Source organism: Seriola dumerili, unplaced genomic scaffold, assembly GCF_002260705.1.
Source record: "Seriola dumerili isolate Sdu_G_001 unplaced genomic scaffold, Sdu_1.0 BDQW01000449.1, whole genome shotgun sequence".
Taxonomy (NCBI): Eukaryota; Metazoa; Chordata; class Actinopteri; order Carangiformes; family Carangidae; genus Seriola; species Seriola dumerili.
Genome location: NW_019174704.1, coordinates 4,766,447 through 4,792,639, shown reverse-complemented (window position 1 = coordinate 4,792,639; position 26,193 = coordinate 4,766,447). Strand labels below are relative to the sequence as shown.

The window sequence follows — 26,193 nt, the reverse complement described above, 5'->3', positions numbered from 1 at the left end:
GAGAGAGGACCTCCGCTTCCGCTACATGTCCGGCAACCTCTGATGCCAAAGAGGATGAGGGACTGTCTGAAAACAATGATAAGTTAGCCAGCGCTAGCAGAAAGTGAAGCTCTAGTTTTTGCTCAGGCGGTTGCCTTGCTCGCTAGCATCCTGAGAAGGAAAGCTCTGAGATTTTTTTTGCAAGGACTGGATGCGGAAGGAGGATATGAGGCAAGCTGGACAGCTAATGCTAATTGTAAGCGATGCTGGCATCCAAATGTGGAAAACATTTTACTGTGAGCACAATTGTGAATTCTATCAAGCTAACCTAAGCTAACATTAGCCAGTGACAAACTAAACTAACGCTCACCTAGCAACCAGCGGTTAAGCTAACTTGTTGTTGTAGGTTGGTGTTAGTCACAGTGCTAACGACAGGGACATTACCCAGGATGAAATGCTGATATATGCGGCCTAGCATTAGCCGGTGACTAGCTTCAAGCAATCTAATGATGATTAACGTTTGTCAGCCTGTTTGCAGTGGTGTACTGCTGCTATCGATAATATTTCATATTCACCGAGGTGATTAATGCGTTAGTGGTTAAGCAGGTCGTATTTAACCGATCGGGAAGGCACAGGTATATTCGTAAGCTAGGCTAAATTGTGTGTTAGCTTGCTAATGTCAGTCAGAAAACTTAATCTAGCTGGCACAGCACTGGCCTGGACATAAAAATATGATGTTTTAAGCGCTGTCATCCTATGTGAAATCTGCAAAAACTTATAAACTATGTTGTTTAGCTTCTCTATTGCTTTGCTTTGGTTAGAAAACATCTACTGACGAACGCTACGGTCATTTTAATCACTGTAGTGCGTGCCAGTGTCAGCTTATGTCAGTCTCACCTTTCCTTATAGTGATCAGTTAAAAATATTCTACCACTCCACCTTAGTAACTGGTCAATTGATTATTACTGTGATGTAATCTGTAAGTTTTGAATGGTAAATGTTCAAGTTTAATGTTTGACTCGGCACAAACGTTATCTTGTCATCCTTTGCTAAACGTATTCAAGACCAACTGGATTGAATTAAGAGGAAACTGTATTGTTTCATTATCATTATGAGTATTTAAGGAAGTACTTAAAGTGACTAGAAAGACACTCTAAGGTGCCGATCTTCACAACTGATATGTGCATGTGGGAAGCTGACAGATTTCTGCTACAAGAGTAAAACTTATTATGTGATTTTCAGTGTAATTTCACAAATGGGTTATTGCCTAGCATTCATTTTTCCCCACTGAATGCAATGTTTGAAATATGTTTCATATAAGGAAACAAACCAGTTTTGGTCTTTCTTACAGATGAATGTTTTTTCATACATTCAGTGGGTTACCAATGTGCCAAAAAGTCACTCTCCTGATTACCCAACAAGGATTAGGCTAGAGTGTGGCAACGTCGGTGCAGGGAGGGAGCACATACTGGCACAAGAATATGCAAGGATTCTCGACCTCAACTGAAGTATACATATCCAAGACACAGAACTATTGTCCTTGATGATACAGTCTTGGTTAACCTGCCATCCCCAATGGAAGTGCCATCATAGACACAAAATACTGTGGCTCCAACTGCTGAACAGTTTTTTGAGCTACAGCCTAGAAGGAGGACGCATTTCAGCTTTTGGTTGAACCTGAAGGTGGAGATGGGTTCCCAAGCTCTTCAGATATTGCGGCAGGGTGTGTGGGCTTCACTGACAGGAGGCTGGTATGTGGACCCCCATCAGAGCACATTCTCCAACTGCTTCCACCTCTACCTTTGGATATTTCTTCTGGCCTTCCCCTTTCTGTTGTACATGGTAAGCATGTTTTCACAAGAGGTTATGATAAATGATAAATAAAAGAACCACCAAATTCAGCATGAATCCTTATAAACAAATTTTCTAAATGTTACCTTGCAGAATTGCTTTTTTTGAAATTATTTAAATGTGGTGCATATCTCATTTCTACCATCTTTATTAAGAAATCACTTAAGAGTACAGCTGACTGTAAACTTTCCTGTTGAAACGAGCAATGGGTATTTGCTTTCATTCTCTTAAGTACATAATACTGTGTTTAGTTTGATGCCTTTTTTTGGAATTTACAGTCATTATCAAATCATTTCTGGCACGCATTCCTTGAGGTGGATTTCATTATCTCATTTTTGTACTTAGTCTCAGTTGCTGTCATTGTGTTTTTCACTCCCTCTCAGGCTCTTCCTGCAAGCCTGGTGGTCGCAGGTGTCTACTCTGCTGTTGTGGCAGTCTTTTTCACAGCCATTAAGGTGGTGAACTACAGGCTTCATGCTATGTTCGACCTTGGGGAGATTATAGAGAAGAAGCAGGCCTCACTCACAGCTGAAGCCCCAAGGACAGAAGAAGGAGATGAAGGTTCAGGTGTCCACGATGGGAATCAGCACAGGTAAGAAGTTGTTTTGTGACTAATTTTGGAGAAAATGTGAAATCACAATGCTGTGAAATGCATCCGCAGTCCTTTTAATTTTCTGTTTGTGTAACTTCTTCACAGGGATAGTCATGTTGGTGTAGAGATGACTGTGTTTCGGAAGGTCAACTCAACACCCCCAGTGCGCTGTAGCTCACAGCACTCCCTGTTTGGATTGAACCAGGTGTCGGTGAGGCTTGCTGCATTTTACAGTAGCATGCAGTCCTCTTTCTTCTCCTCATCATTTCTGCTGTTCTACTTGTTAGAAAATGTTTAATGAGTTTCCCTGCCAATCTGCTGGGCTAAGGTTTTCATTAGAGCCAAATGTTGTAATGTCCCTGTTTATATATACAGTATATATTGATGTGGGTTAGCCCTTTTTTTTTTTCTTTTTTTTTTTATTGTCCTTATTCTTCAGGAGTTCTTACCCCAGCTGGAGGATTCAGGGGGCACTAAGGGTAAGTACCTGAATTCTGTGGTACCATACTGCCTTTCTGTACACTGTCCTTACACAATTATATTTGTGCATCAGGTCACTCTGAGTTAAATATGCAGTGTTGCTTTTTGTGTGACTTCTTTCCTTTTACCCCAGATATCAAAGAGCTATTGCGGGAACAGGGAAGCAACAATGTGATTGTTACATCAGCTCACCGTGAGATCCTACGCCAGAGTTCCCAGGATACTATTAGTAAGTCTGCTACTAATCAGTGACCAGAAACAAGCATCATGCAAACTGAACAGTGTCTAATCCTGCCTGTATGAAAACAGGAACCCAGTACTCTCACTCCATTGTAGGCATGACTCTTAATCCTGTCCGTTGGGATGCATGGTATTGCATGCATCCAAATCTATAATAAGATAAAAATAAGATAAAGGAATAAAAACAGCTGTGGGTGCTGAGAAGCAGAATTCCAAACCTCTGTGTTACAGTCTTACAAAGTGCTTTTCAATTGGATTTTGGCAGGAGCGCCCAGTGTCGTCCAGTCCTGCTTTGCCGCTGGTCTGGGAGGAGATTTCCCAGGTCTCATGGGAGCATCTGGATTGTCGACTGGATTTGGAGAACCTGGAGACTGCTTGTCTATCCCCCCTTCACCCTCCAGTCAAGAAGATGGAGGCGAGAAAGAACAGTTGCAGGAAGTTGAGGAGTTACCAGAACAACTGTCTCAACGGAGTCCTGAGAACAATGGGTTGGGGGCTTATTCTCCCCTTGGCCCCTCCGCTGAATCTGAGAGCCTGGGGGATACTCCCCTTAGTCCACTAATAAAGAGCAGCTTAAGTGAGGAGTTGAGTGAAAATCTCCTGGGTTTGGGCCTTGATCCCGTGGTGTTTGCACCTGGGACTGAGCACCCAGGCAGCCGTAGCGGAGTGGCGCTAGCTGCAGGTTCCACGGACAGCTGTTTCAGTGCAGGTGGAGCCACCACAGACCGTGAGACGCTGAGCACTGTTAGCAGTTACCGCAGTGAAAAAACTGATTCTACTCAGCTGGAAAGCCCTTCGTTCAGCCAGCCACGGCCTGCAGATGGACAGTTGTCTGCCTCAGCAAAAGCGCTAGGCTCTAACTTCCCTGAGCCCACAGAGGATCTGGCAGGACAGGGTGGCAGTGATACAGATAACCTATCAGACAGCGTGTTACTGCGTTCCCCTTCCAAAGAATTCTCCCTTAGCCAGGGGCTGGACAGGACACTTGTCGAAGGAGAGGATTTGCCCCCTGTACTCTCTGATATTGCACAGCCCCCTCCTCTCCAGAACTCTTCTCCTTCAAGTAGTGGCCACTCAGAGGTTTGTGATTTAGACAGAAATGTCCCAGTTCCTCCTCTACCCCCGCCTCGGCAGGCCAATTCAGTGCCCTCAGGGCTGGCCCTGGGTCTCGTGTGTTCCGAGCCTGCTTTGCCCATATCCTCTACCCCCTTCTTACTGTCTGACCAGCCTGCTCTGCAAGCCCAGCAGGTAGTGCGCCCTAAAGACTTAAAGCTGCTGCGGGCCAGCGGCAGTAGTGTGGGGCACAGGCCAGGCCGAAGGAAAGCTCCACGAAGGCGAGCCGGGGCAGGAAGCAGTAGTTTCGACTGTGGCTCTTACAGGCGTCATCACAATCACAGACAACACAGAGATTACATCCCAGTGCGCAACCGGCTGGGTGCCAAGGCATACAGTGAAAGTCTGTTTGAGGATTCCAGCGACGAGGACGATGGCAGTGACATGAGCGCTGGTTCTAGTCTGGGCTCCCAGCGACGATACAGCTCAGACGATGATGATGACGACGACGATGATGACTCGAGTTCCTCTACCTCCTGCTACTCCCCGGACCTCGCTAACACTGGCATTACATCCCCACTCCCCCCTGCTGCTCAACTGCCCACTCCAAGGGAAGGGGATTTACCTGAAACTGCTGGCCCCTCTCATGCTCGTGCTGCTCAGCGCTCTTCTAGCACAGCTAGTGCCAAGACTCATGCAAGAGTGCTAAGTATGGATGGGGCAGGTGGAGGCCAGAGCAACACGGCAGCTCTGCCTTCTACTCTGCTTACAATGCCCTCCACCTCCACCCCTGCACCTCGAACTCTCACCATCTCTAAGTCTGATCTGGAAGCCCGCACTATTCATACTGATGGCTTCCCTGGAACTCATCATCATCGGCTGGACTCTCTCGGAGGCTCTTGGACTGGCAACCAGATGGGCTGGAGGGCAGGAGAGCTGGTTGAAGAGGGAGCTGTGGGAGGAGGTGAGTTGGTGTTATAATCAGTGGATTAGAGTTTAGTGTTTTGAGAGATTCCACTCTAGTTTTTGGTGATGGTGAAGGCACAATCTTGGAATGGAGCAGTGTTTTCAGTATGTTAACAACAATAGCCGGCCTGGAGAGTCTCAGATAAGGAACCACATTGTAAGGCATCCACAGATAAAAATGTGGTTCATATTGTTGACTTGAAATAATTTATTGACCATAATAGAAAAATATTTTGAATTGCACTGCCTCTACATTTCCAACATACCCTTATAAAATGTCAGCATTATTATGAAAAAATAAAGGGTTAGATGGTGATTATGTCATAAGTTGGCAAAATTACATTGAATTAAGTTGGAAGACATACATTTGAAAAACACATACAACTTTCAAAAAGAGGTTTTTTTGTAATTTAACATAAATTAAGAAATTAAAGAAAGAGAGTAGTGAAAGTGTAAAGTTATTGGATGAGATCTGCTGCCTGACACAGACCTTGCCTCTGGACAAATTTAGTTGTTTGAATGTTTGAATATGATTTACAGTCACTATCCTTTCAAGGTAAATCTGAGTCACTAATGCGCAACTAAACCCTCTCAAATACTGACTGCAGATCAGTACTGACTACTGATATATTTGTGACTCTGCCTTGTAGTTTACAAATCATGAAATGAATGGAAAACAGATTTCAAGATGAAGAAAATATTACTCAAATAGACAAATATAATAACTTTACAAAAACTTTAAAGTGTGTGATGAAAATTTTATAGGTTTCCTGCAGTATGTAATAATTTAATTCCTGCTGGATTCAGTGAGGATTTCCATGCCTGGATAAATGCAGAGGAAACAGTTTGATTGTTAGTTAAGCTTTGTTCTTTTTGGGACATAATATGTCTCATCAATAAGTAATTCTGGGTATGGGTATATGTCTGGTTTGGATAACTACATAAATACAATACTAAGAGATGCAAATGACTGCAGATGTTACAATGGCAAATGGAAAATCCAGTAATAGGCTAATGTTAGATATTGGTGTCCATTTTTAATGCAAATGGTGCCTTGTTTTGTGTACACTGACACTGTAATGTAAACCGGTGCATTGATGTAACTGATAACCCTTCTACAGCCATGGCTCCAGAGGATGGGGGCAAACACGACTCAGTCAGCAGTGTAAAGAGGACCCAGGCCATCCGCAGGAGACACAATGCTGGGAGCAACCCTACACCGCCCCCGTCCACCATGGGATCCCCTCCAAGGTTAGTTGAAAAGAAAACCTGGGTGAAGGTTGTAGTTGATGCGTTGCCTCGACTGTGCCTTTTAATATTTTTTCAGTCTCTACCAAGTGTGCAGTAGTCAAAGCTGTCGGCATGATGAACATAAGAATTAGAATCCCTAATAAAAAGATTCTACTGTGGGGAGTTCACATATAATATTCCCAGCAACTTTGGGAGAAATTAATGATAACAGATTAATTACCTAAAATGACCACTCAGGGAACATGCCAGCCTTCAGCAGGACTCATTGAGCTCATGTTAAACAATGTTAGTCAATACATTGTTTGTTTTTTTTTTCTTTTTGTTGCTGTAGCCTACAGGACCTCCAGCGGGCTCGGACATCCTCTCATTCACGGACTCGCACACTTCCTTCAGCCTTACAGTTTGCTTCCTCGCTCCTACTGCCCCGTAGTGGCATCCACGAGGCCTCCACCTTCGACGACACATCAGAGGGAGCAGTGCACTATTTCTATGATGAGAGTGGTGAGTCATTGGCTTTAAAGGAGTAGGTCACCATTTTGGGAAATGTACTTACTTTCTTTCATCTTGAGAGAAAATTAGATTGTCATAAAGTTAATATTCTCAACAACATTTTCTTCATGTCTATCAGTTAAATATAAAATAATTTATATTGAAATATTTAACTAACTAACTCGAGGCAAGAGAACATATATATTTCCCTAAATGTCTTTTAACATGGATATGAAGCAGTCACTCTAGTTAACATGATTTACTAAATTGATTTCCACTCTAATCAACAAGTACATAACAACAAACACATATAAAAGAAAAAAGAAGCCCCGTTATATCTTTAGTAGCAAATGCGCCAGCATCTTGCAGTGCTATAACCTGTGACGTCACAGGGTTGGTTGGCTTCAGACTTGTTGCTCCGTCTGTTTTCAATTTCATTCCTATAACGCATGCTTTACTGACCGCCTGAGATACTCTGATAACAGCGGCATAGATGCATCATTCCGCCGCAGAGAAAGAGTACTAAACCATGCCAGCCAGGCAGGGAAGAGGTGGCATTTAGTAACCCTCACAACTTGTCAGGTACTAAGACATCAACTATGCCCATACCAAAAAATCAACATTCACCCACATCTGTCGGAAACGTAGCTGTGACAGTCAGGTGCATCTACGTCCCCTAAAGATTTCCATAGCGTCTCTGAAGCATAAGAGTTATCTGATGGGAGATTGGCTATATAATATAGCAGCCAGGTTATTCCCTGTTGAAACTACTGTATTTCAGTCTTCTTTCTGTTGTGTAACAGGAGTGAAGAGGTCCTACACGTTTGGACCTGCTGGAGGCGGTTATGAGGACCCAGTTCAGTAAGTTATTAAGTTTTTTTATTTCCTTTTTTCAAGAATATAAGATGTATTTGCTGTCAGAAAGCCATGACTAAAGGGTACAATTAATGCCATAAAATTTCATGCTTGCAGGGAGCGAGAGAGGCAGTCTCAGTCTTCAAGCTTCACCTCCACTGAGGTCCAAGAAGGGGCACCAGTCCTGTCCATGCTCCAGCCCAGACCTGTGGTTTTACAGGGCATGCAGGTGCGCAGGGTGCCTCTGGAAATGCCCGAGGTTAGCAGTCTTTCTTGTTTAATGTGGCAAATTATCTAAGGTAGAATGTCATATAAATAAGTCTGTGCTCTCTACCTCAAAAGGAAAGCATCAGATGTGCCTGTAGTTTCCACTTCTGAATTCAACACATATTTCTCACCTCATCTGTAGTTTGAGCTGGATCACGAGTCTCTACAAGAGTCCCAGGAAAACACTCTGATGATTGAGGAGAAAGCCAAACCCAAACAATACTATCGCTTTTGGGTGCTGCCTGGGAAGTGGCTGAGGGTTCGATATGATCGATTGGCTCTTCTGGCCTTATTGGACAGGTAAGCCAAACTGTAGAAGTAGAGAAAGGATGATAATCTGTTCTAACTTGTTATCCAAAATAAAGCAAAGCAATTTGTACTTAGTTTTCCGTGTCTGATGACTGATATACAAAGAATAATGTACATCAGTGCATGAGAAGAATTTGGGAAAAAAAACAGGCGAGGAAAGAAAGTGTATCTGTTGTGAATGTCCTCCTGATATTACAAGTAAATAAAAAGTATGAGCAAAGCCAGTTATTTTCTGTGAAACAGATGCAGACTGTTCGGAACCCAAACCAGGCACATGGTGATGCACAACCATTTGTACATTGGTTTTGACTTCAGAGAGCAGTTGAAACCACAGTGCTTCTGTCTACATACAGCTGATCACTGCTGCTATTGTGGTTATCTGTGATGAGAAACAATTGTTGGTTGGGAGCCCTTGAAGATGAGAGATAACAACAGATAATTATTCTAAGTCTACATCCTGAGCTCTGTATCTCAGTGATGATGATTTTCTCTTTCTACTCATAAATGGAAACAAAACATAATTCTTTTCTATGGTTGTAATCTCAGTCAGTTTTAACACCATCTAATAAATAAAAGATACTTTTTATATATTTTCACCTTACAAGAAGGCACTTTGAGTGACAGTGGTTTACTCCTCAGTGTTACCTTGGGGATTATATCTGCTTGAGGCTGCTCCAAGCCTAAACACTCACAGGGAAAAAGCCTAAAACAAAACATGATTATGATACTGATTACTCCTGTAAATAGAAAATTTTCTCCTACAAGATGCATTAGAGTATGATAGTGTAGTCCCTTTATTGCCATGTGTCTGCACCCCAACATTATAATGGCTTATTTTAATCAAGGTGTTTTAAAACATACATGTCCCAGTAGTTTTCAGTTCATGTTAATTGCCTTTTATGAAGTAGCATGGGCTTTATACAGAGGGCAAACATGGTTAAGTTGTTTGAATATTGATTTCTCTGAATTCTGTCGCCAGGAACCGGCGAGTGGGAGAAAATGTGTTTGCTGTGGTGCTGGCCAGTCTGGTGGCCTTCCTGGGGTTCCTACTGCTGCTCCAGGGATTTTTCAGGGACATCTGGGTCTTCCAGTTCTGCCTGGTCATTGCTAGCTGCCAGTACTCCTTACTGAAGGTACATAACCTCTATATTTCTTTATTTGCACATTGTCTTTATTTAATCAGGTAGTCACATTCTGATCAAGATCTCATTTACAAATAAGACCTGAGTACAGAAAATAAATAAATGCCAGAAATATTAAGAACAAAATTTCAGTGAATCAAAGATACATTCAGACATGTATTTATATAAGCAACAACCAGAGTGTATGTTTAAATGCATTTAAGTATGTATTCAAATATACAAGACATATACAAGATGACAAATTATACGCTCATAAGTAATACATTTTTTTTTTAAATAGCTTATGTAAAACAGTCACTTCCCAATTCAGTAAAACAAAAGTTACAAATGTAACTAAGGTTCTATGAATCCTGGATGACCGCAAGAGGCGGTGCTTTAAGCACTGGATGACCAGTACCAACAATGTCAAGAAGACTCCTGAGTACATACTGTACCTTACAGCGTAGACGCAGAGGAACGTGGCAGAAGTACGATGCCCAGAGGACGTGGGGTGGCCACATTTACCTTGTAGAAGCACATATGACCTCTAGGGGGTACTCCTCTCAGGGCTGCCCATGATGTGGAGACACTCCTGGTAGAGTGACACTTATTATTATGATTATTCACCTTTATATGCATTAACAATCACATCTACAACCCAATGGGACAGGAGCTGAATGGAAAGAGTGCAACCTCGTCTGGGGCCATCATAACAAACACAGGGCAGCCACATATACCCTCAATGTAGAGCAGCGGTCCCCAAACTTTTTTCAGTGGGGGCCACATCAACTTTCCTTTCTGAGATGGGGGGCCGAGGTTAGTCTATAACAGGAAATGATATGGGCCAGGGTGACAACCAGTATTATTGTGGAGATTACAATGATAATTTGTTGTAGCTGCCCTTCGTTTGGCTTTGGCACCACCTGTTGATTTGCAAAAAAAAGTAATAAAAAGTCTTCACATTGTTTTATTTGACAGTACCACAGATACTCCATTTATTTTATAAAAAATAACAACACAAACTGATGGTAATGCCGGGGGGGGCCGGCGGGCCGGCGGGCGGCTAGCTCTGCTTGCTGGGCACAATGGCTGTGCCGGGGGGGGGGGGGGCGCGCGGCGGCCCCAGGCCATGGGTCATCTCTCATATGCTGAGGTGCCACACCATTAAGACTAGTGTGAATGTCACAACGGAAAAGTTTGTCCAAAGTCCACAAGTTTGGTGTCTACGGGACTCGGCTCGTCACGCTGTGTAACATATGTCAGCCCCAGGCTTCTAAGTCACTCCCTTCTGAAGGGCTGCCATGGGTCATCTCTCATATGCTGAGGTGCCACACCATTTAGACTAGTGTGAATGTCACAACGGAAAAGTTTGTCCAAAGTCCACAAGTTTGGTGTCTACGGACTCGGCTCGTCACGCTGTGTAAAATATGTCAGCCCCAGCCTTCTGAGTCGCTCCCTTCGGAAGGGCCGCCATGGTTTAAATTCTGTGTAGGAAAATGCAATTTAATAAAAATTGGTTGATGTTTAGAGGGATTGTCTGGGATCGTTAAGTGGGCCACTCCAATTGCTTTGGCGGGCCGGATGTGGCCCGCGGGCCGTAGTTTGGGGACCCCTGATGTAGAGGGAGAACGACCATCATCTAGGAGGGACTGCAGAAACTCCATAACTCCAAATCCACGACTTACGCACCAGCGTGAAAAGAGTTTGCACCTGTTATTATATTGTAAACGCATGGAAGGTGCTCTGGGGCTATCAATAGTCTTTCTGACTGCCGCCATGAAAGTGTTTAGTACCGGTTCGGGTCCTCCTGACGGGAAGTCTGCAGCCTGGTTCTTCTGCCCCAGCAAATACATTGCCTGTAGCTCTAGCATGTTAATATCATTAAAAATCCTGGTTCAGAGCTAAAGCCTTTGCTGGGTCCTGGATGATGGTTATTCTGAAGATATTGTAAGATGATGGCATTGGCAGGGAGAGGCCTCGGCAGGCAGTCATAGGGCCCCTCAGCCTGCCAGGAAGGGGCACAGCTCTATGGAGACATCTTCCACAGGGAGCGACTCAGGCAAGGGCAGAGCAGGTGTCTCCACATCCTCTGTCTGAACACCAGAACGCAGGGTCAGGAGAACACACTTCATCTGGGCCAGCTCCGCTGATAGCTGCTCCACCTGAGAAGAGAGCTTACCTTTTTCAGTTTTAGCCCTTTTCCAGGAGGGGCAGCCGTGGCTGCCTCAACCCGTTTATGCCTGCGACAGATAGGTTGAGCTGGAAGCAACTGTTCTGCGGAGGGGATGCTCCTCACCGAGCAACTGCTCCACCTCCGCCAGCCTGGTGGTCCATAATGCCTGGGGCATAAAGCTGCAATTCATGCAAGGGTGCTTGGAGAGGCCCTCCCTTAGGTGCTCGAGGCCAAGACAAGAGGGGCAACAATCATGACATCATCTGGCCATACAAGCACCACAGTAAGAAGCAAGAAGATGAAAAGGAACTGATTCCCTGATGACACTGCGAGATATACCCTCTCTCGGGTCATCTGGGGTCACCAGAGACATTGTTGATATTAAATACTCAACCTGCGCATAGGTGAGACGGAGGATCTAATGCTTAAAACACAGCCTCTGGCGGTCAGAAAGGATGAAATAGGAACTTCAAACCACATTTTTGAATTGGCCTATCAGTATCAGCATGTCAATTAATAATGTTAATCTTGCCTGATAGAGAGGAAGGGCCAGCCCTCCTTCTGGTACAAGACACAATGATGGGTGCCATATGGATCATTAGTGATAAATCGGAGAGCTGAGTGATAGGCAGCATCCAGATGTTTAAGGTTGGAAATGGGAGCATGTCTATAAATAACATCTCCATAATCCACTACAGAGAGAAAGATTGCCTCCACAATCCTTTTCCTACTACACAGTGGGAGACAGGACCTGCTCCTAAACAGAGAGCCAACCTTCTTCCTTAATTTGTCCCTCAAGTTGTCTATGTGAGTTTAGGTTTAGGTCCCCCTAGTTCTGAGGATGTAAGTGGAAGCAAGTTATTAGTGAGTGTCTACAGGAGCAGAGGGAGCGCATTCAATTCCAACGAAAAAGAGGGAGATGGTTTGGCTCAGTTCTAATTTCAGTGCCAGTAATTCATCTGTTTTGGAGTAGAAATACTAATACACGTTTCAATCACACTTTTCTGCACAACCAAATCACAAAACTTCCACACTCACACTGTACAGTTTGATTGACCAGTCATGACAAGGGCGCTCACTCTGAGCTAAACAAAGAACACCCAATCGATTTTGGTTTTGAGCAATGACAATAACAATTATGTTTTATTTGAACAAGATGTCTGCATCCTGCAAAACCTTGATAAAAAAGAGAGAGACAGTGCTACATTGTGCAATTCTACTTTGAATGGAAAGCAAGAAGGAAAAAAAGCAAAATAGACTCACAGATGGCTGTGAAGATGTCTGAAGTCAATGTTGTCAGTCTATTTTGCTGTGAAGTTCCATTTTATTTGTATGACAGCACAGCCTCTGAAGACTACAGCAGCCACAAGATGTAAATCACTGTTCCAGTAATATTAAGACCAGCTTTTTTGTTTTATAATAGATCATTTAACAGCAGCCATGTGGGAAATCTTTGTGCAGACTTGCTCAAACTGCAAGAGAGCTGACCAAAATTTCGGACATGCCAGATATTCATCCGATCATTCAACAGCTGATTGTTGATTGTTCTGGCAGTTAATCAGGTCCTGTGACACCCCCGTCAATGTGAACATGAAATTAAAACCGATCAGGTGGAAATTCTGCTAAATTCTAAAATTAGCTTGGGGTGATTGATTTGGGTTAAAAAATCCGGCTTAATCAAGACAGTGTCTGCCTAGCTTTAAAGAGTTTAACATATCTTCTCTGTTGTTTATAATGTATAATACAACTATCAAATTATCTTGTGTTTTGGATGTCTTAAGGCATGCCTCCTGTCAATGTTGCTTCTCATAATTTTTTGTTTTCATGCAAAATGTATGTGAAACCTGTGAAGCTTAAAGTCCCTCCCTCTTTGTTTTAGAGTGTACAACCAGATGCAGCTTCTCCCATGCATGTGAGTACTGGTTTCATCTTTTATATGCTAAAATATTCTCAAAACTTAGTCCAAAACAAGGCATTTCTCATGTGACTTTTTTGACTGCGTCTTTTTGTCTGTTATTTGAAAGGGCCACAACTGGATCATTGTGTACAGTCGGCCGGTCTACTTCTGCTTGTGCTGTGTGATGATCTGGATCTTTGACCTATCTGGGCGCTCTGGAAGCCTGCAACCCTTCTCCCTCTATGGTGTCACCTTCTTCTCTGCACACTTCCTGCTTTGTGTCAGGGATATGCTCATTGGTTAGTTTTTATACATGGCTCCTTACATCAGCATTGTACCAGGTGTTCAGGTCACCACTCACACTAAGCACCTGTCAACATATTTTTATATTGGAGTGGTAATATAGTTAGAGAATAGCTATAAATCACTGCATTATGCATTGAATCGATTAATGGTTTTAAACTTGGAGAGTTTTAGCAGATAGAAAATTCTAATGTTTCACAAAATTTAGAAATGTTCATTTGTTTTGGTTGTGGGTGTATGTCCACCATTCAATTCTTTCCTCACATTTTTTAAAAATATTTTTTTCTCTTTTGTCCAACAGTGTTTGCCTTGTGTTTCCCAGTCATTTTCCTGTTTGGGTTGCTACCTCAGGTCAATACGTTTGTGATGTGTCTGCTGGAGCAGATTGACATGCACATTTTTGGTGGAACTGGTAAGAACATGTCAATGCAAACAGTCTGGTAGTTTAGAAACTGCACATCATTGAGGACTTGTGTTTAGGTTCTCCCTGATTTTCTCTCCGTGTCTCTTTCCTCAGCCACTACCAGCCCCCTCTCATCTCTGTTCAGCCTTATACGCAGCGTGTTGGTGGCTGCTCTGCTGTACGGATTTTGCCTCGGTGCTATCAACGTAAGTGGAACAGAGACACTGGACGTTAAAGAAGGGGTGCTTTGGTGTTTCTTTTTGTGAGCTTCTGATCAGAGTCAGAATTGATATGGACTGCCCTCAATTTGATATTGTTTTGTTTTGCTGCTTTCATCAGGCACCGTGGGGGGATGCCCATGTGCCAGTACTGTTCTCTGTGTTCTGTGGCCTCCTCCTGGCCTTATCCTACCACCTCAGCCGCCAAAGCAGTGATCCTACCATCCTGTGGTTAGTATAGTGACTGAGATTGTCAATCGTGTTCTTAGAAGTTCTTGAAGATGAATGCTCTCTCTGTGTGTGTGTGTGTGTGTGTGTGTGTGTGCGTGTGTGCGTGTGCGTGCGTGCGCATTTCTCCTCTCGTGTCTGCTGTCTACGTAGGCTGTGCAACATGTTGCGTTTTACTCAAGCTTTACTCATTTAACTATGGCTTCAAGTCTGTTTTCTTCCGTTTTACATGCATAACTAAAGAGACTGTTTTGAATTCAGAGCACCGACGAAACACAAGTGGCCTATACACAGAAGTGTGCCTTAATGCATCCAGTGTATTGACATTGATGGAAGACTGATGCTGCTTCTATGCTACTGATATACTGCTTTCATTATGCTGCCTGTGATGTCAAACCTTAACTTTTTGCTTTAGTTCTCATGGTTCTTTTTGTGCGGGTTTTTTTGGGGGGGGGTTTTTTGCCACTTACATCAGGTCACTTGTCCGGTCTAAATTATTCCCTGAGCTGGAGAACCGAACACCAGAAGAACCCCCTGTGGAGATCAAGGACCCTCTTCCTGAGAAGCTGCGTAACTCTGTGGTAAAGATCACCCTTCACTTGCCTGTGCAGACCGACAATTTCACTTTGATTTCATAGTGTCATTAATTTTAAAGTCATACTCTTGCACCTTCTCACTTTCTCTTTGTAGAAAGAGATTCTTCATTCAGACCTTGTCATGTGTCCCCTCATGGCTGTGATTACCTTTGCCATCAGTGCCAGCACAGTTTTCATCGCTCTACAAGTTAGTTGGAACAGAGTTTTTGATCCTATTATTACACCGCATTGTTCACAGGGTGTCAGTGACAAATGACCATAGACCTTTCATGCTAAATTTCCTCTTTTTTTCTTTCAATTCACAGCCTGCTCTTAGCTTTGTCCTGTACATCCTGGCCGGAGTTGTAGGCTTCATTACACACTATCTCCTGCCACAGCTCCGCAAACAGCTGCCATGGTTCTGCCTGGCTCACCCCGTGCTCCGCTCCAGAGAGTACAGTCAGTTTGAGGTCCGAGGTGAGTGTCTGATTGCTCTTTTATCTTCACTCACATGCACAGAAACTTGCACATGTAAGTAAGAAGAAAACTTCCATGCAGCTTTATCCCCGCTGGAAAAAGCTGCATAGAGTAAGTGAAACTACTGTAGTTGAACTAGTGCTCACTAGTTAAACCTCAAACATATCTTGGGGAGCTGTACAGAGTGCAACAGCACCAAACCGTGTAATTATTTTTTAACAATTAAATAGCTGCATATTTGGAGATATCCCTGATACTGGGTACCACTGAGACCAAGAATCAATAAATATTACTGAAGTAGCTGAATAAAAACTGAAACAGTTACAGTACAACTTTATTTATTTTATCTTAAGGCTGTTTTGGCAGTATCAAATAACTTCACACTGCGTACATGATGGTGCAGCCTGCGCCCTCCTGTATCTCCCTTCCAGGCATCACATATCATCCTGAGCAGATCCATTTCCAGTATTTGATAAGAGTTAGGGATGTCAGAAATAGTACACCATACCACCCATTGTATAAACATCTTTTCTACTTTTTTTCAGTTTAAATAATTTTCTGCCAGATTTATTTCGCAGCGGTGAAAAGCTTTAAGGGGAAAGCCAGAGTTTGGGCTGTGGATTTTCTCAACAAGTGTGTAAGATTGTTTTTCTTTCTGTTTGCCCCAGATGCTGCTCAGTTGATGTGGTTTGAGAAGCTGTATGCGTGGCTTCAGTGTGTGGAGAAGTATTTCATCTACCCTGCTGTGGTGCTTAACTCCCTAACGACAGAAGCTCGAACTGTGGGCCAGAACCACAAAGAGCTGGACATCCAGTAAGCCTTTCCTCATTCTGTCTCCAAACTATTTCACATCCATACATTATGCTGTTCTCCATCTCTGCTCCCTGGGGATATGTATTGTTAGCTGTGTGTGTTGGAAATGTAGAACGTAAAATCTATAGACATGCTGAACCAACCCCCAGGTGTATTGCTTTCTGCAGGGTGTGCTCAGTAGCACAAGATACAGAAAATATATTTCCTCACTCATTTCCCTTTTTTTTTTTTTTCTCCTCTTCAATCCGTAATCCAGCCAGTCTGTACAGTAGTCTATGTAAAGGTGAATACATTTTTCAGTTAAACTGTAGCACAAGCAGGTCACGTCTGGGTTTGGAGATCTCATGTCATTCCTTAATGTATGGATTTAGCCGTGTATGTCAATATGCGACACTGATTCTCTCTCTGTCTTTCTCGATGCCTCCAGCAGCCGAGCTCTCTTCATCTCAGTAGCAGGCATGAAACTGCTGCGTTCGTCCTTCTGTGCCCCGTCACAGCAGTACGTCACACTGTGCTTCACCACACTCTTCTTCCACTTTGACTACCCACACTTCTCGGAAACCTTCCTTATCGACTACTACTTCATGTCCATTCTCTTCAGCAAGGTTAGAACACACGCAATATCAGCTTTGAATTTTGGTCACGAATAATATTAATTAATTTCACTTCATTCTACTTCAGAAGCCGTTTGTTATCCACAGTGGACATGTGTATGTTAATCTCTGTTGTATCTCTGTTGTTGTATGAAGCTGGCGACATAGTTTCTCTGTGATATTTTGATTTGTCCTTTGAATTCTCAGATGTGGGACCTGTTGTACAAGCTTCGCTTTGTGCTGACTTACATCGCCCCCTGGCAGATCACCTGGGGATCAGCCTTCCACGCCTTTGCTCAACCCTTTGCTGTGCCCCGTATCCGTTTGTTTAATGTTGTGACAGTAATGATACATAAGTTTCCACTTTAAAGTATAATACAATCTAATACAGCACCAGCGCAAAGTATAGCTTCAAAATCTGCCACAGTTTCAACATACACTAAACATTATACCCTACTGTTTGTTGTGTGGTTATTGTGTTAAATTGCATTATTGTACATGATGTATCAGTTATTTTGTTCTTCTCCTATGCATGGTATGTTCTTTTCCAGTCACCTGGACTAGACTTAGATATTATGAAAGACATTTCACCCCTTGCAGTTTCGTTGATGACATGTCCTTAACTCATGTTACTTCAGACTCTGCTGTGCTTTTTGTCCAGGCTATCTTCTCTGCCATATTTTCCACCCCTCTCAATCCTGTCCTAGGCAGTGCTGTGTTTGTCACCTCATACACCAGACCTGTAAAATTCTGGGAGCGTGACTACAAGTATGTTTTTGATCAAAAATTTGTGACACTACAGTTCATACAATCCAAATATTAAATATTTCATTGAGTTCTAATGCTGGTTTGACATGTTTGCAGCACCAAGCGGGTCGATCATTCTAACACCAGACTTGCCACTCAGTTAGACCGTAACCCAGGTAATGCCATAATGTTCTTTCACCATCTAATCATCTCTATTTGACTCATTTTTTGTTGTTCTGTAGTTATGGTGACGGTCCCTTCTTTTCTTAAAGGTGCTGATGACAACAATCTGAATTCAATTTTCTACGAGCACCTGACGCGCTCTCTGCAGCACAGCCTGTGTGGAGACCTGCTGCTCGGCCGCTGGGGCAACTACAGCACAGGCGACTGCTTCATCCTCGCGTCGGACTACCTCAATGCTCTGGTGCACATCATCGAGATCGGCAATGGCCTTGTCACGTTCCAACTGAGGGGTCTAGAGTTCAGAGGTTAGCAACAGGGGATGATGGCGCTGACAGTTTTGTATTTATCTGCTGGTTTGAACTTGTCAATTGAGTATTTTAGTTTGTTGTCACTTGACAGTAAAAGATCAGTTCATAATGTAAAATTATCAAATTTCCAGTCCAGTAAAATGATAATCAAAATTATTTCAATTCATGGTAATTGTAAATTTTACTTTAAGTACCAATCTGTGATAAATTAAGCAACTATATACAGGGAAGTGTTTGGGCAGCTGATCCTCATCTGTTTCACATCTGTCCAGGTACCTACTGTCAGCAGAGGGAGGTAGAGGCCATCACAGAGGGGGTGGAGGAGGACGAGGGATGCTGCTGTTGTGAACCTGGTCACCTGCCCCACATGTTGTCATTTAATGCTGCCTTTGGACAGCGCTGGCTGGCCTGGGAGGTGGCCGCTACCAAATACGTACTAGAGGGCTACAGCATCAGCGACAACAACGCAGCCTCCATGTTGCAAGTATTCGACCTTCGGAAGATCCTCATCACATACTATGTCAAGGTAAGCTGTTGATCAAAGGAGTTCTTTTTTGCTCTCTGTTCTTAAATCATGCTTTCTGCTAACACTTGACATGATGACATGTGTCTTTTTTTTTTTTTTAGTTGCTGAAAACTCAGGAATATTTTAGCTGACTTTTCTGTATGTCTACAGAAATAATTTGGATCATGTGTTTGTTCCCTGGAACAGAGCATCATCTACTATGTGAGTCGATCTTCTAAGCTGGAAGAATGGCTGACTAATGAGACGATTCAGGAGGCTCTGCGGCCTTGTCTCGGGCTTAACTACGTAGACAGTGACCCCACCTTCAACCTGAACATCGATGAGGACTATGACCACAGGGCCTCCGGCATTACCCCCTCCTCATTCTGCATGATTTACCTGGACTGGATTCAGTATTGCAACAGCAGGCGTCAAACGGTTAGACACTCTCCAACACTTGGATCCCACTAGTTGTTGTCTTTTGTTCCTCTACCAGCTATCCACATTCTTGTGCGTGGCGGAGCTGTAATCAAATGTAGTCTACCCTCATTTATCCAAACATAAAAGTAAAACAATCTGTAAATCAAGAAATTAGTATCAACGTTGTGAAACTGAAGACAAATAAGTGGAAATCTTGAAAAGATGGGATTCTCTCTACATGAAACTTTTCACCCCTGCAATTAACTGATAGGACAGCTAGTATCATCCATTTTCATGCTTAGCCTTTGGGGGGGTGGGGCGGTTTGTCTTCATTATGCATAAAATAAAATACATTCTAGAAAAAAAAAAATAGGCAAGGAAAAAAACATTAAATGTACAATGTTTTATAATTTATCTTAACTTCTCTATTGTGTTGTAGCCGGTTACTTGTGAAAGAGATTCTCCACTTGTCAACCTCTGTTTTGGGCTGTGTATCCTGGGAAGAAGAGCTCTGGGCACAGCCTCCCACAGCATGTCTGCAAGGTGAGACAACCTATATTACCACGTCTCATACTATGGCTAATATCATCCATCGCTGCCTGAATATGTGCCAGCAATATGCAAGAGTTATAGTTGTTTTTCTGTTTGACAGCCTGGAGCCGTTTCTCTATGGCCTCCATGCACTCTTCAAGGGAGACTTTCGCATCACGTCTCCTAGGGATGAATGGGTGTTTGCAGATATGGACCTGCTGAATCGAGTCGTGGCACCTGGAGTGCGGATGTCCCTCAAACTGCATCAGGTAGCATTTCTCATTCTAGCATTTCAGACTAAAAAAAAAAGGTTTAAAGGTTAAAATAAATGACTGTTTTTGTCACTGAACCGAGACCAACCCTGTAATCTGTGTTTCCCTCCAGGACCACTTTACATCTCCAGATGAGTATGAGGATCCGATGGTTCTGTATGATGCCATCACTGCCAACGAGGAGAAGATGTTAATATCACACGAGGGCGACCCCGTGTGGCGCAGCGCTATTCTAGCAAACATGCCTTCCCTGCTGGCACTGCGCCACATCATGGATGACGGCAGCGATGAGTACAAGATCATCATGCTTAACAAGAGGTTCCTCAGCTTCAGAGTCATCAAGGTGACAGCTCTTTCTGTGTATTACTTGGTGTCTTGTTATGATGGCTTGTTCTAACCATGGCTTGTTTAATTGGTTATTGTTGCATTAGTTTATTAGTTATTTAAACCTATTTTTGTATGAAAATCAGCTGCTTTAAGCTCAGGGTGCATTTCACACCCAGAAAATGGTTATGCTATTTATATTCAGCCTTTCCGCCTCTCCATTCCTCTCCTGACCTGTCTTTGTGCTGCCCCCTACAGGTGAACAGAGAGTGTGTGCGAGGGCTGTGGGCGGGGCAACAGCAGGAGCTGGTTTTCCTGCGTAATCGGAACCCAGAGCGTGGCAGCATTCAAAACGCCAAACAGGCCCTGAGGAATATGATTAACTCCTCATGTGACCAGCCCATTGGCTACCCCATCTACGTTTCCCCCCTCACCACCTCATATGCTGGGGGGCACAGCCAGCTCCGGTCTGTGTGGGGAGGACCCGTCAGCCCACACAACATTTACACCTGGCTCATAAGTAGCTGGGACAGGTACATGGTCTTCACTGCATGTGATGTGCATACACACAAATCATTCAGGGACAGTGATGCTACTGTGAACATCATAATTCTAATATACATCCCTCTGCAGGTTACAGAAAGGTTGTGGTGCTGGCTGTAACAGTGGTGGAAACATTGAAGACTCGGACTGTGGAGGCGGCTCCACCTCGATCTCCACCAACCCAGCCATTCACACCACCCAGAGTACACCAGCCTCCAGCCTTCCCCAGCCGCATATCACCACTGTCCAGCCCTCTATGGGTAAGACCAAAGAGCAACCACTGCTTTCCTTAGCCTGCAGGACTGCCCACTCAAAAACTACAGCTGCAGAGTTTTTTTATTTACAACTTATAATAAAGTACAAACATATTTACAAAATGGCTTTTATTGCATTTCAGGTACAGACAATCCTGTAGGTCCAACCCAGAGCTGGCCTCACCACCCCCAACCTCTTCCATTAGCTCTGCTCAGTCAGTCAGAGGGCAGGATGGAGGCAGGCCTGCTCACATCCCTGCAGCGTACGTCCTCCATTCAGGGGCTTCTGGGCCAGCAGCTGTCTAGCTCCCAGCTCTCCTTCAGCAGCACTGTGGCTCAGCCTCCTCTACCAGGCCCAGAGCGCTTCTGCCCGGCGAGCCTCTTGGAGAACTCCGGGCACAGAGCGGGCCAGCGGGCTGGCCTCAGCCAGGGCAGTGGACTACACTATGAGTGCCACTTTGGCAAATGGAGTTTTTCAGGCAGGAAGGGCTTTAACGGACCAGCTGCAGTGGAGGGGGAAGGAGGAACAGTACAGACCATACGCACACAGGTGAGGAGGCTGTCAATATATTTACTGTTGATTCATGTGAAACTCTACTCAGGGTCACGTCCAGCCCGGAGAATAAAATGGTCAATTAAAAAAAAAAAAAAAAAGCTTAGAGAGTTCAAGGTCTGGCCACATTCTCACCGCTACACAGCTGGCCAATCACAGTGTGAAGTGCAAGTTACAGAAATGTAACTGATTGTATACAGCTCCCCCCTAATCCAACACTGGAAAGGTGTGGAGGGAGGGGGTTTCCGAAGCTATTCAACCATCTGACAAGCACTTCTGATGAAATATACTGGCTCCTTAAGATCAATATCCATCTATCCACCTTTCCCCTGAGTTCCTTTGCATAAGAGAAAATCCAACATATATGGTCTGGCTAGTGTCGGGCAATTTATTCAGAAACCATTCTGTTTTTGTCTCTTCTCTAGCTCTACCTTCACAGTATTGGTAATAGCAATGTCAACTAATTAACCAACAGAAAATTAATCAGTAACCATTTCATTATCTATTAATTATTGTGAGTCATGATTTAAAAGAATAATGCTGCAGAATAATATCTGCTTCCAGGCTCTGAAATGTGAATATAATGAAAATGAAAATGATCATTAGTTCTTGCTGACTCCTATGATGGTCATGTGTCATTAACAGAATTTTGAATCCTACAATCTAGGACTGGACCGTAACCAGCATTATAAATCTTTTACCTACTGATTTCATGTTGCATGCTTTATTTACAGCAGTGGACTTGCTCATAACTAAAACTGAGCACTGAGTGAATAGTTTCAACATTCTTGCGCTTGAGGAACACAAACAGGAAGTGGCCCAGAATTATGCAAAGCTTTGTCAAATTGTAAGCTAAACCACTGAGTGGGTAGACAAAGCCTCGGTGTGTGTGTGTGTGTGTGTGTGTGTGTGTGTGTGTGTGTGTGTGTAAAACACACAGAGTTGTGGTCAAAGGTCAAGGTCACTGTGACCTCACAAAATTCTTTTTAGCCCTAACTCAAGACTTCACGCACCAGTTATGACAAAGTTTTACACAAATGGATGATATTTTGTGACTCTTGATGAACAGGGTTGTAACCTGAAAGAGTCTGAGTGGCAGAGGTAAACAACCGCGAGGTGGTAATTCTAGTCTTCACAGACAACTTGACAGTGGTGTTTTTTAAATGGCAGTAATGCAATGTTTTTTAATCTCTTATCTTTCACAGTCTACTCCCCCTGCACCCCTACAAGAGGTCAGTCCAACACAAGATCCTCTGGGAGCCACTCAAACGATGGATCCAACCCTGCTAACTGCAGGGGACCCCCCCACCCCCCGAGAGGAATCCACAGAGCTGCCTTTACTTGAGCACCTGCGCTGAGTCTGCACTGGGAGACCCCGAGTGACATTGTCTGCAGTGAAAGCACACCGCGGTTGAATCTGAACCGGGCTTGGCCCATCCAGACCGGACTCATTCCAGCCTTCAGCACTCATTCCATCAACCCTAGTTTAAGTGACTCGGTGCAACCACGATTTGTAAATCCTCTAATGGCCCACTGCAATACTGGATTGATTTGGTTATATACACATCACCTCTCTCCTTCTCAGCCAAAGGAGTTAAACATCTGAATGCTGAGCTGATGCATGTCAGATCATGAAATGATTTCAGCCAAAGTCAGCTTTCATCAAGACTCACGAGGCCTGATGATATACTCGTACATTTTTTTCTCCAAACAAAGGCACTCAGTGTCTCTATGGACAACCTTTTGGTTGTGACAGTAGTGACAGGCCAGAAAGGCCAGTGCAATTATAAGGGATATTTTGCTTGAGGATTGTTTATTTTTCTATACTGGAGAATAGAGGATCACCTCTGACTTTCTCTCACTTAACATCTGCACCAGCAGGTTTTTTTTTTTTTCTTGCATCACCAATCAAAAAAAAGATCAGTTTGTTGCTGTACGTGCAGGTGAAGGATATGTGGAAACCATGATAAGCCTTGTTTTGTTTTTCCCCCATCCTCACCGGACCTACAGTCATGTGTCAAATAATATTTATCAGTACATATTGAACAATTTCTGGAGCCTCCACATCTATTCCCCTGCACATTACACATATTCAACAAGGAAAAAAAACACATCCCACCAAAATGTCATCTTTGTCCTCTGGCCTGTTTCCTACAGAGGTGCCTGACAACATCAACACTCAACAGTTCTGTCTTGGAGCAAGTTTCAGGGAAAAAAAAAAAAACTCCCATCCCAGCCAACATGTGGTGCTTTTACCGCTAGTTTACAGTCTATTTAGGCCTGGACACGAGTCCTGAATCTGACTAGCAACACAGAGATGTGGGATGGCTTCGGACAGAGCTGGTGTCCATGGATCAGGATCAAGCAGAGGGTGATTCCAATCTGTGAAAATTGTGTTGATCACAAACCGGGAGTGTTAGAAACTTCAAGCCTTTTTTTTGTTTTGGTGAGTGGAATGTCCTTTTTTGTTTTACTTTACTTGAAGAATCACCAGTTCCTCAGTGTTTAAGGGGCACTGAGTTTGTTTTCTTTGGATGACCGATCAATAACGCCCTCTCTGATCAGATCCAGTCAGCTTATGACTTTTCTCAATAGCAGGGACCCAGGCTGCTTTGTGTGGGGAGCTCTGTTTTCTTTGCCTGCAGTACGGCCCCTCCCATTGCTATACTACTGCTTCTGCATCTCCTGCTACTACTAATATAACCCACTACTACTGCAGTTAAACAGTTAAATCCAGCGTTTTAGTTGGAAATAAACAAAGCTGAATAAATACTGAAAGCAAAGGTGGAATATTTATTTGATTAATATTGTCTTACAGATATCTTTAACGGGGTTTGTCTATATGGTGTGCTGATATATCGAATTGGAAATCTGCCTTCTGTCAACTGTACCCCCACCCCTCCCTCAATTTGTTTGCTGTCATCACATTTGTATCATCTCACCAATAGCTGTCTTTTTTTATATATGTAATAGAACTGGAAATATTCCTGAGAAGTCACTTTAGGTTGGTTTCTTTCCCACTCGTGCACTCTTTGTTCCACCACTGTGAAAAGCAACTGAAAACACTGATTGAGGGTTGAAGTACATCACACAAGACGAAACAGAAGCTGGCAGTCCAACCAAATTCAGCCCTAAATGTTTCCCCAGTTCCAGGGGCGTAGTCCCCTTGTGCCCAGTTGTCTGCAGTGGTTTAAAGATTCTGAAATAACCTTGTGCCATACCATTAATCGCCGTATCAGAAGACTGCTAGTTTTCTCACCAAATAATCTCTCAGAAACGTTGTTCCCCTGTAGGAAACTTGAAAGGAGGCCAGCGTTCTCAGGGTCTATAACGGGAAAGAAATTGACTTATTCTGTGGGAAGACTTTTTGTCCAAAGGGAGAAAACTGAAAGGGGGATAAAAAAAATGTCACCGTTATGAAGCACGTCGAGTACTGGGTCAGACTAACGTTACAAAAGATGCCCCCTTTACAGCGTTTTATTCTCTCTTGGTTAAAGTATGTTCTGCACACTGCATGCTGTTAAAGCCACATATTTGTTGAATCTTTCTGTCCTTGCAGCGCTGTTTTTTCCCACTTTCAGCTCTTTACATCTGAACAAGGGACATATACAGTACAAAGCTTTTTCCCCCTTTTTAAAAATCTTTTTGGCAGCCCTGAGATTTCTGTCAGTCTCGGCTGTGAAGACGCTGCGGCAGGTGAAAAGTGCGTCACTATCCCTCTCAAAACACGTTTGTAACTTCCTTGACTCAGGAAAAACAGACTCTCTGATCAGTGTTGTTTTCTGTTTTTCTTTTCTTATTCTTGTATCCAAAGCAACAGGGAGTTATATTGTTTGGTTTTCTTTGCTTGGTTTTTTTTTTTGGTTTTATTACTTTGCTGGGAGTGAGGAAAGCACAAGTTAACGGACAGACCTGGGTGTCAATAAAAAAGGGATTTCTTAATCTCTGAAATTATGTACAGCATGTTTCGTATACAAATTTATATTTAAAATATAAATCTATTTTATTATTATTGGATTTTGGGTTCTTTTACATTGAAGACACTATGTTGAGGTTTATGGGAGGGACACTGTTTACCCATCAGAGGGCAGAGCTGAGTGGAGAGAGGCACTCTTCACATTGAAATGTGCAGTTTGGGAAGAATCAGTTAATACTTCTTTTGCACAAAATGTATCATACACCATCCCACTTTGTTATCATTTTATTATTTTAGCTATTTTTTTGTGGGGGGGGGGGGTCTTTTATTTAAGAACTTTAAGTCAATGTTAAATGTTCTGTACAGTTTTTTATGTGATTTTTCTTTTTTTTTTCTTTTTTTTCCCTCCTATTTAAATTAAAGGTTTTTGTGTCTTTGTTTGCAAATCAACGGTTTTGAGTGCATTCATTTTCCTTTTTACCTTATCCATTTGGTTTGGTATTG

At 43.3% G+C, this 26,193-nt stretch overlaps 1 protein-coding gene across 1 annotated transcript; it reads left to right on the top strand.

Moving 5' to 3' along the window:
• The first annotated feature begins 35 nt into the window (after window positions 1-35).
• pcnx3 (pecanex homolog 3) lies at window positions 36-26,097 on the top strand. Its single transcript, XM_022762344.1, has 34 exons — window positions 36-235; window positions 1,331-1,821; window positions 2,214-2,392; window positions 2,519-2,633; window positions 2,862-2,901; window positions 6,283-6,412; window positions 6,744-6,913; window positions 7,705-7,762; window positions 7,874-8,015; window positions 8,166-8,323; window positions 9,312-9,465; window positions 13,506-13,538; window positions 13,651-13,822; window positions 14,128-14,238; window positions 14,344-14,435; window positions 14,569-14,678; window positions 15,151-15,256; window positions 15,366-15,458; window positions 15,577-15,727; window positions 16,396-16,540; window positions 16,968-17,145; window positions 17,341-17,449; window positions 17,772-17,901; window positions 17,998-18,056; window positions 18,153-18,368; window positions 18,644-18,897; window positions 19,084-19,314; window positions 19,736-19,839; window positions 19,949-20,096; window positions 20,212-20,442; window positions 20,682-20,956; window positions 21,057-21,226; window positions 21,364-21,770; window positions 22,979-26,097. Exons 2-34 carry the CDS (start codon window positions 1,669-1,671, stop codon window positions 23,129-23,131), a joined length of 4,977 nt encoding a protein of 1,658 aa, XP_022618065.1. The 5' UTR covers window positions 36-235; window positions 1,331-1,668; the 3' UTR covers window positions 23,132-26,097.
• Window positions 26,098-26,193: the final 96 nt, after the last annotated feature.

Coding starts and splice junctions, on each gene's coding strand:
- pcnx3 (XM_022762344.1), top strand. CDS start 1,669: ATGGGTTCCCAAGCTCTTCAGATATTGCGGCAGGGTGTGTGGGCTTCA. Junction 6,914..7,704: donor CTATTTCTATGATGAGAGTG/GTGAGTCATTGG, acceptor GTTGTGTAACAG/GAGTGAAGAGGTCCTACACG. Junction 15,459..15,576: donor CAGTTTTCATCGCTCTACAA/GTTAGTTGGAAC, acceptor TTCAATTCACAG/CCTGCTCTTAGCTTTGTCCT.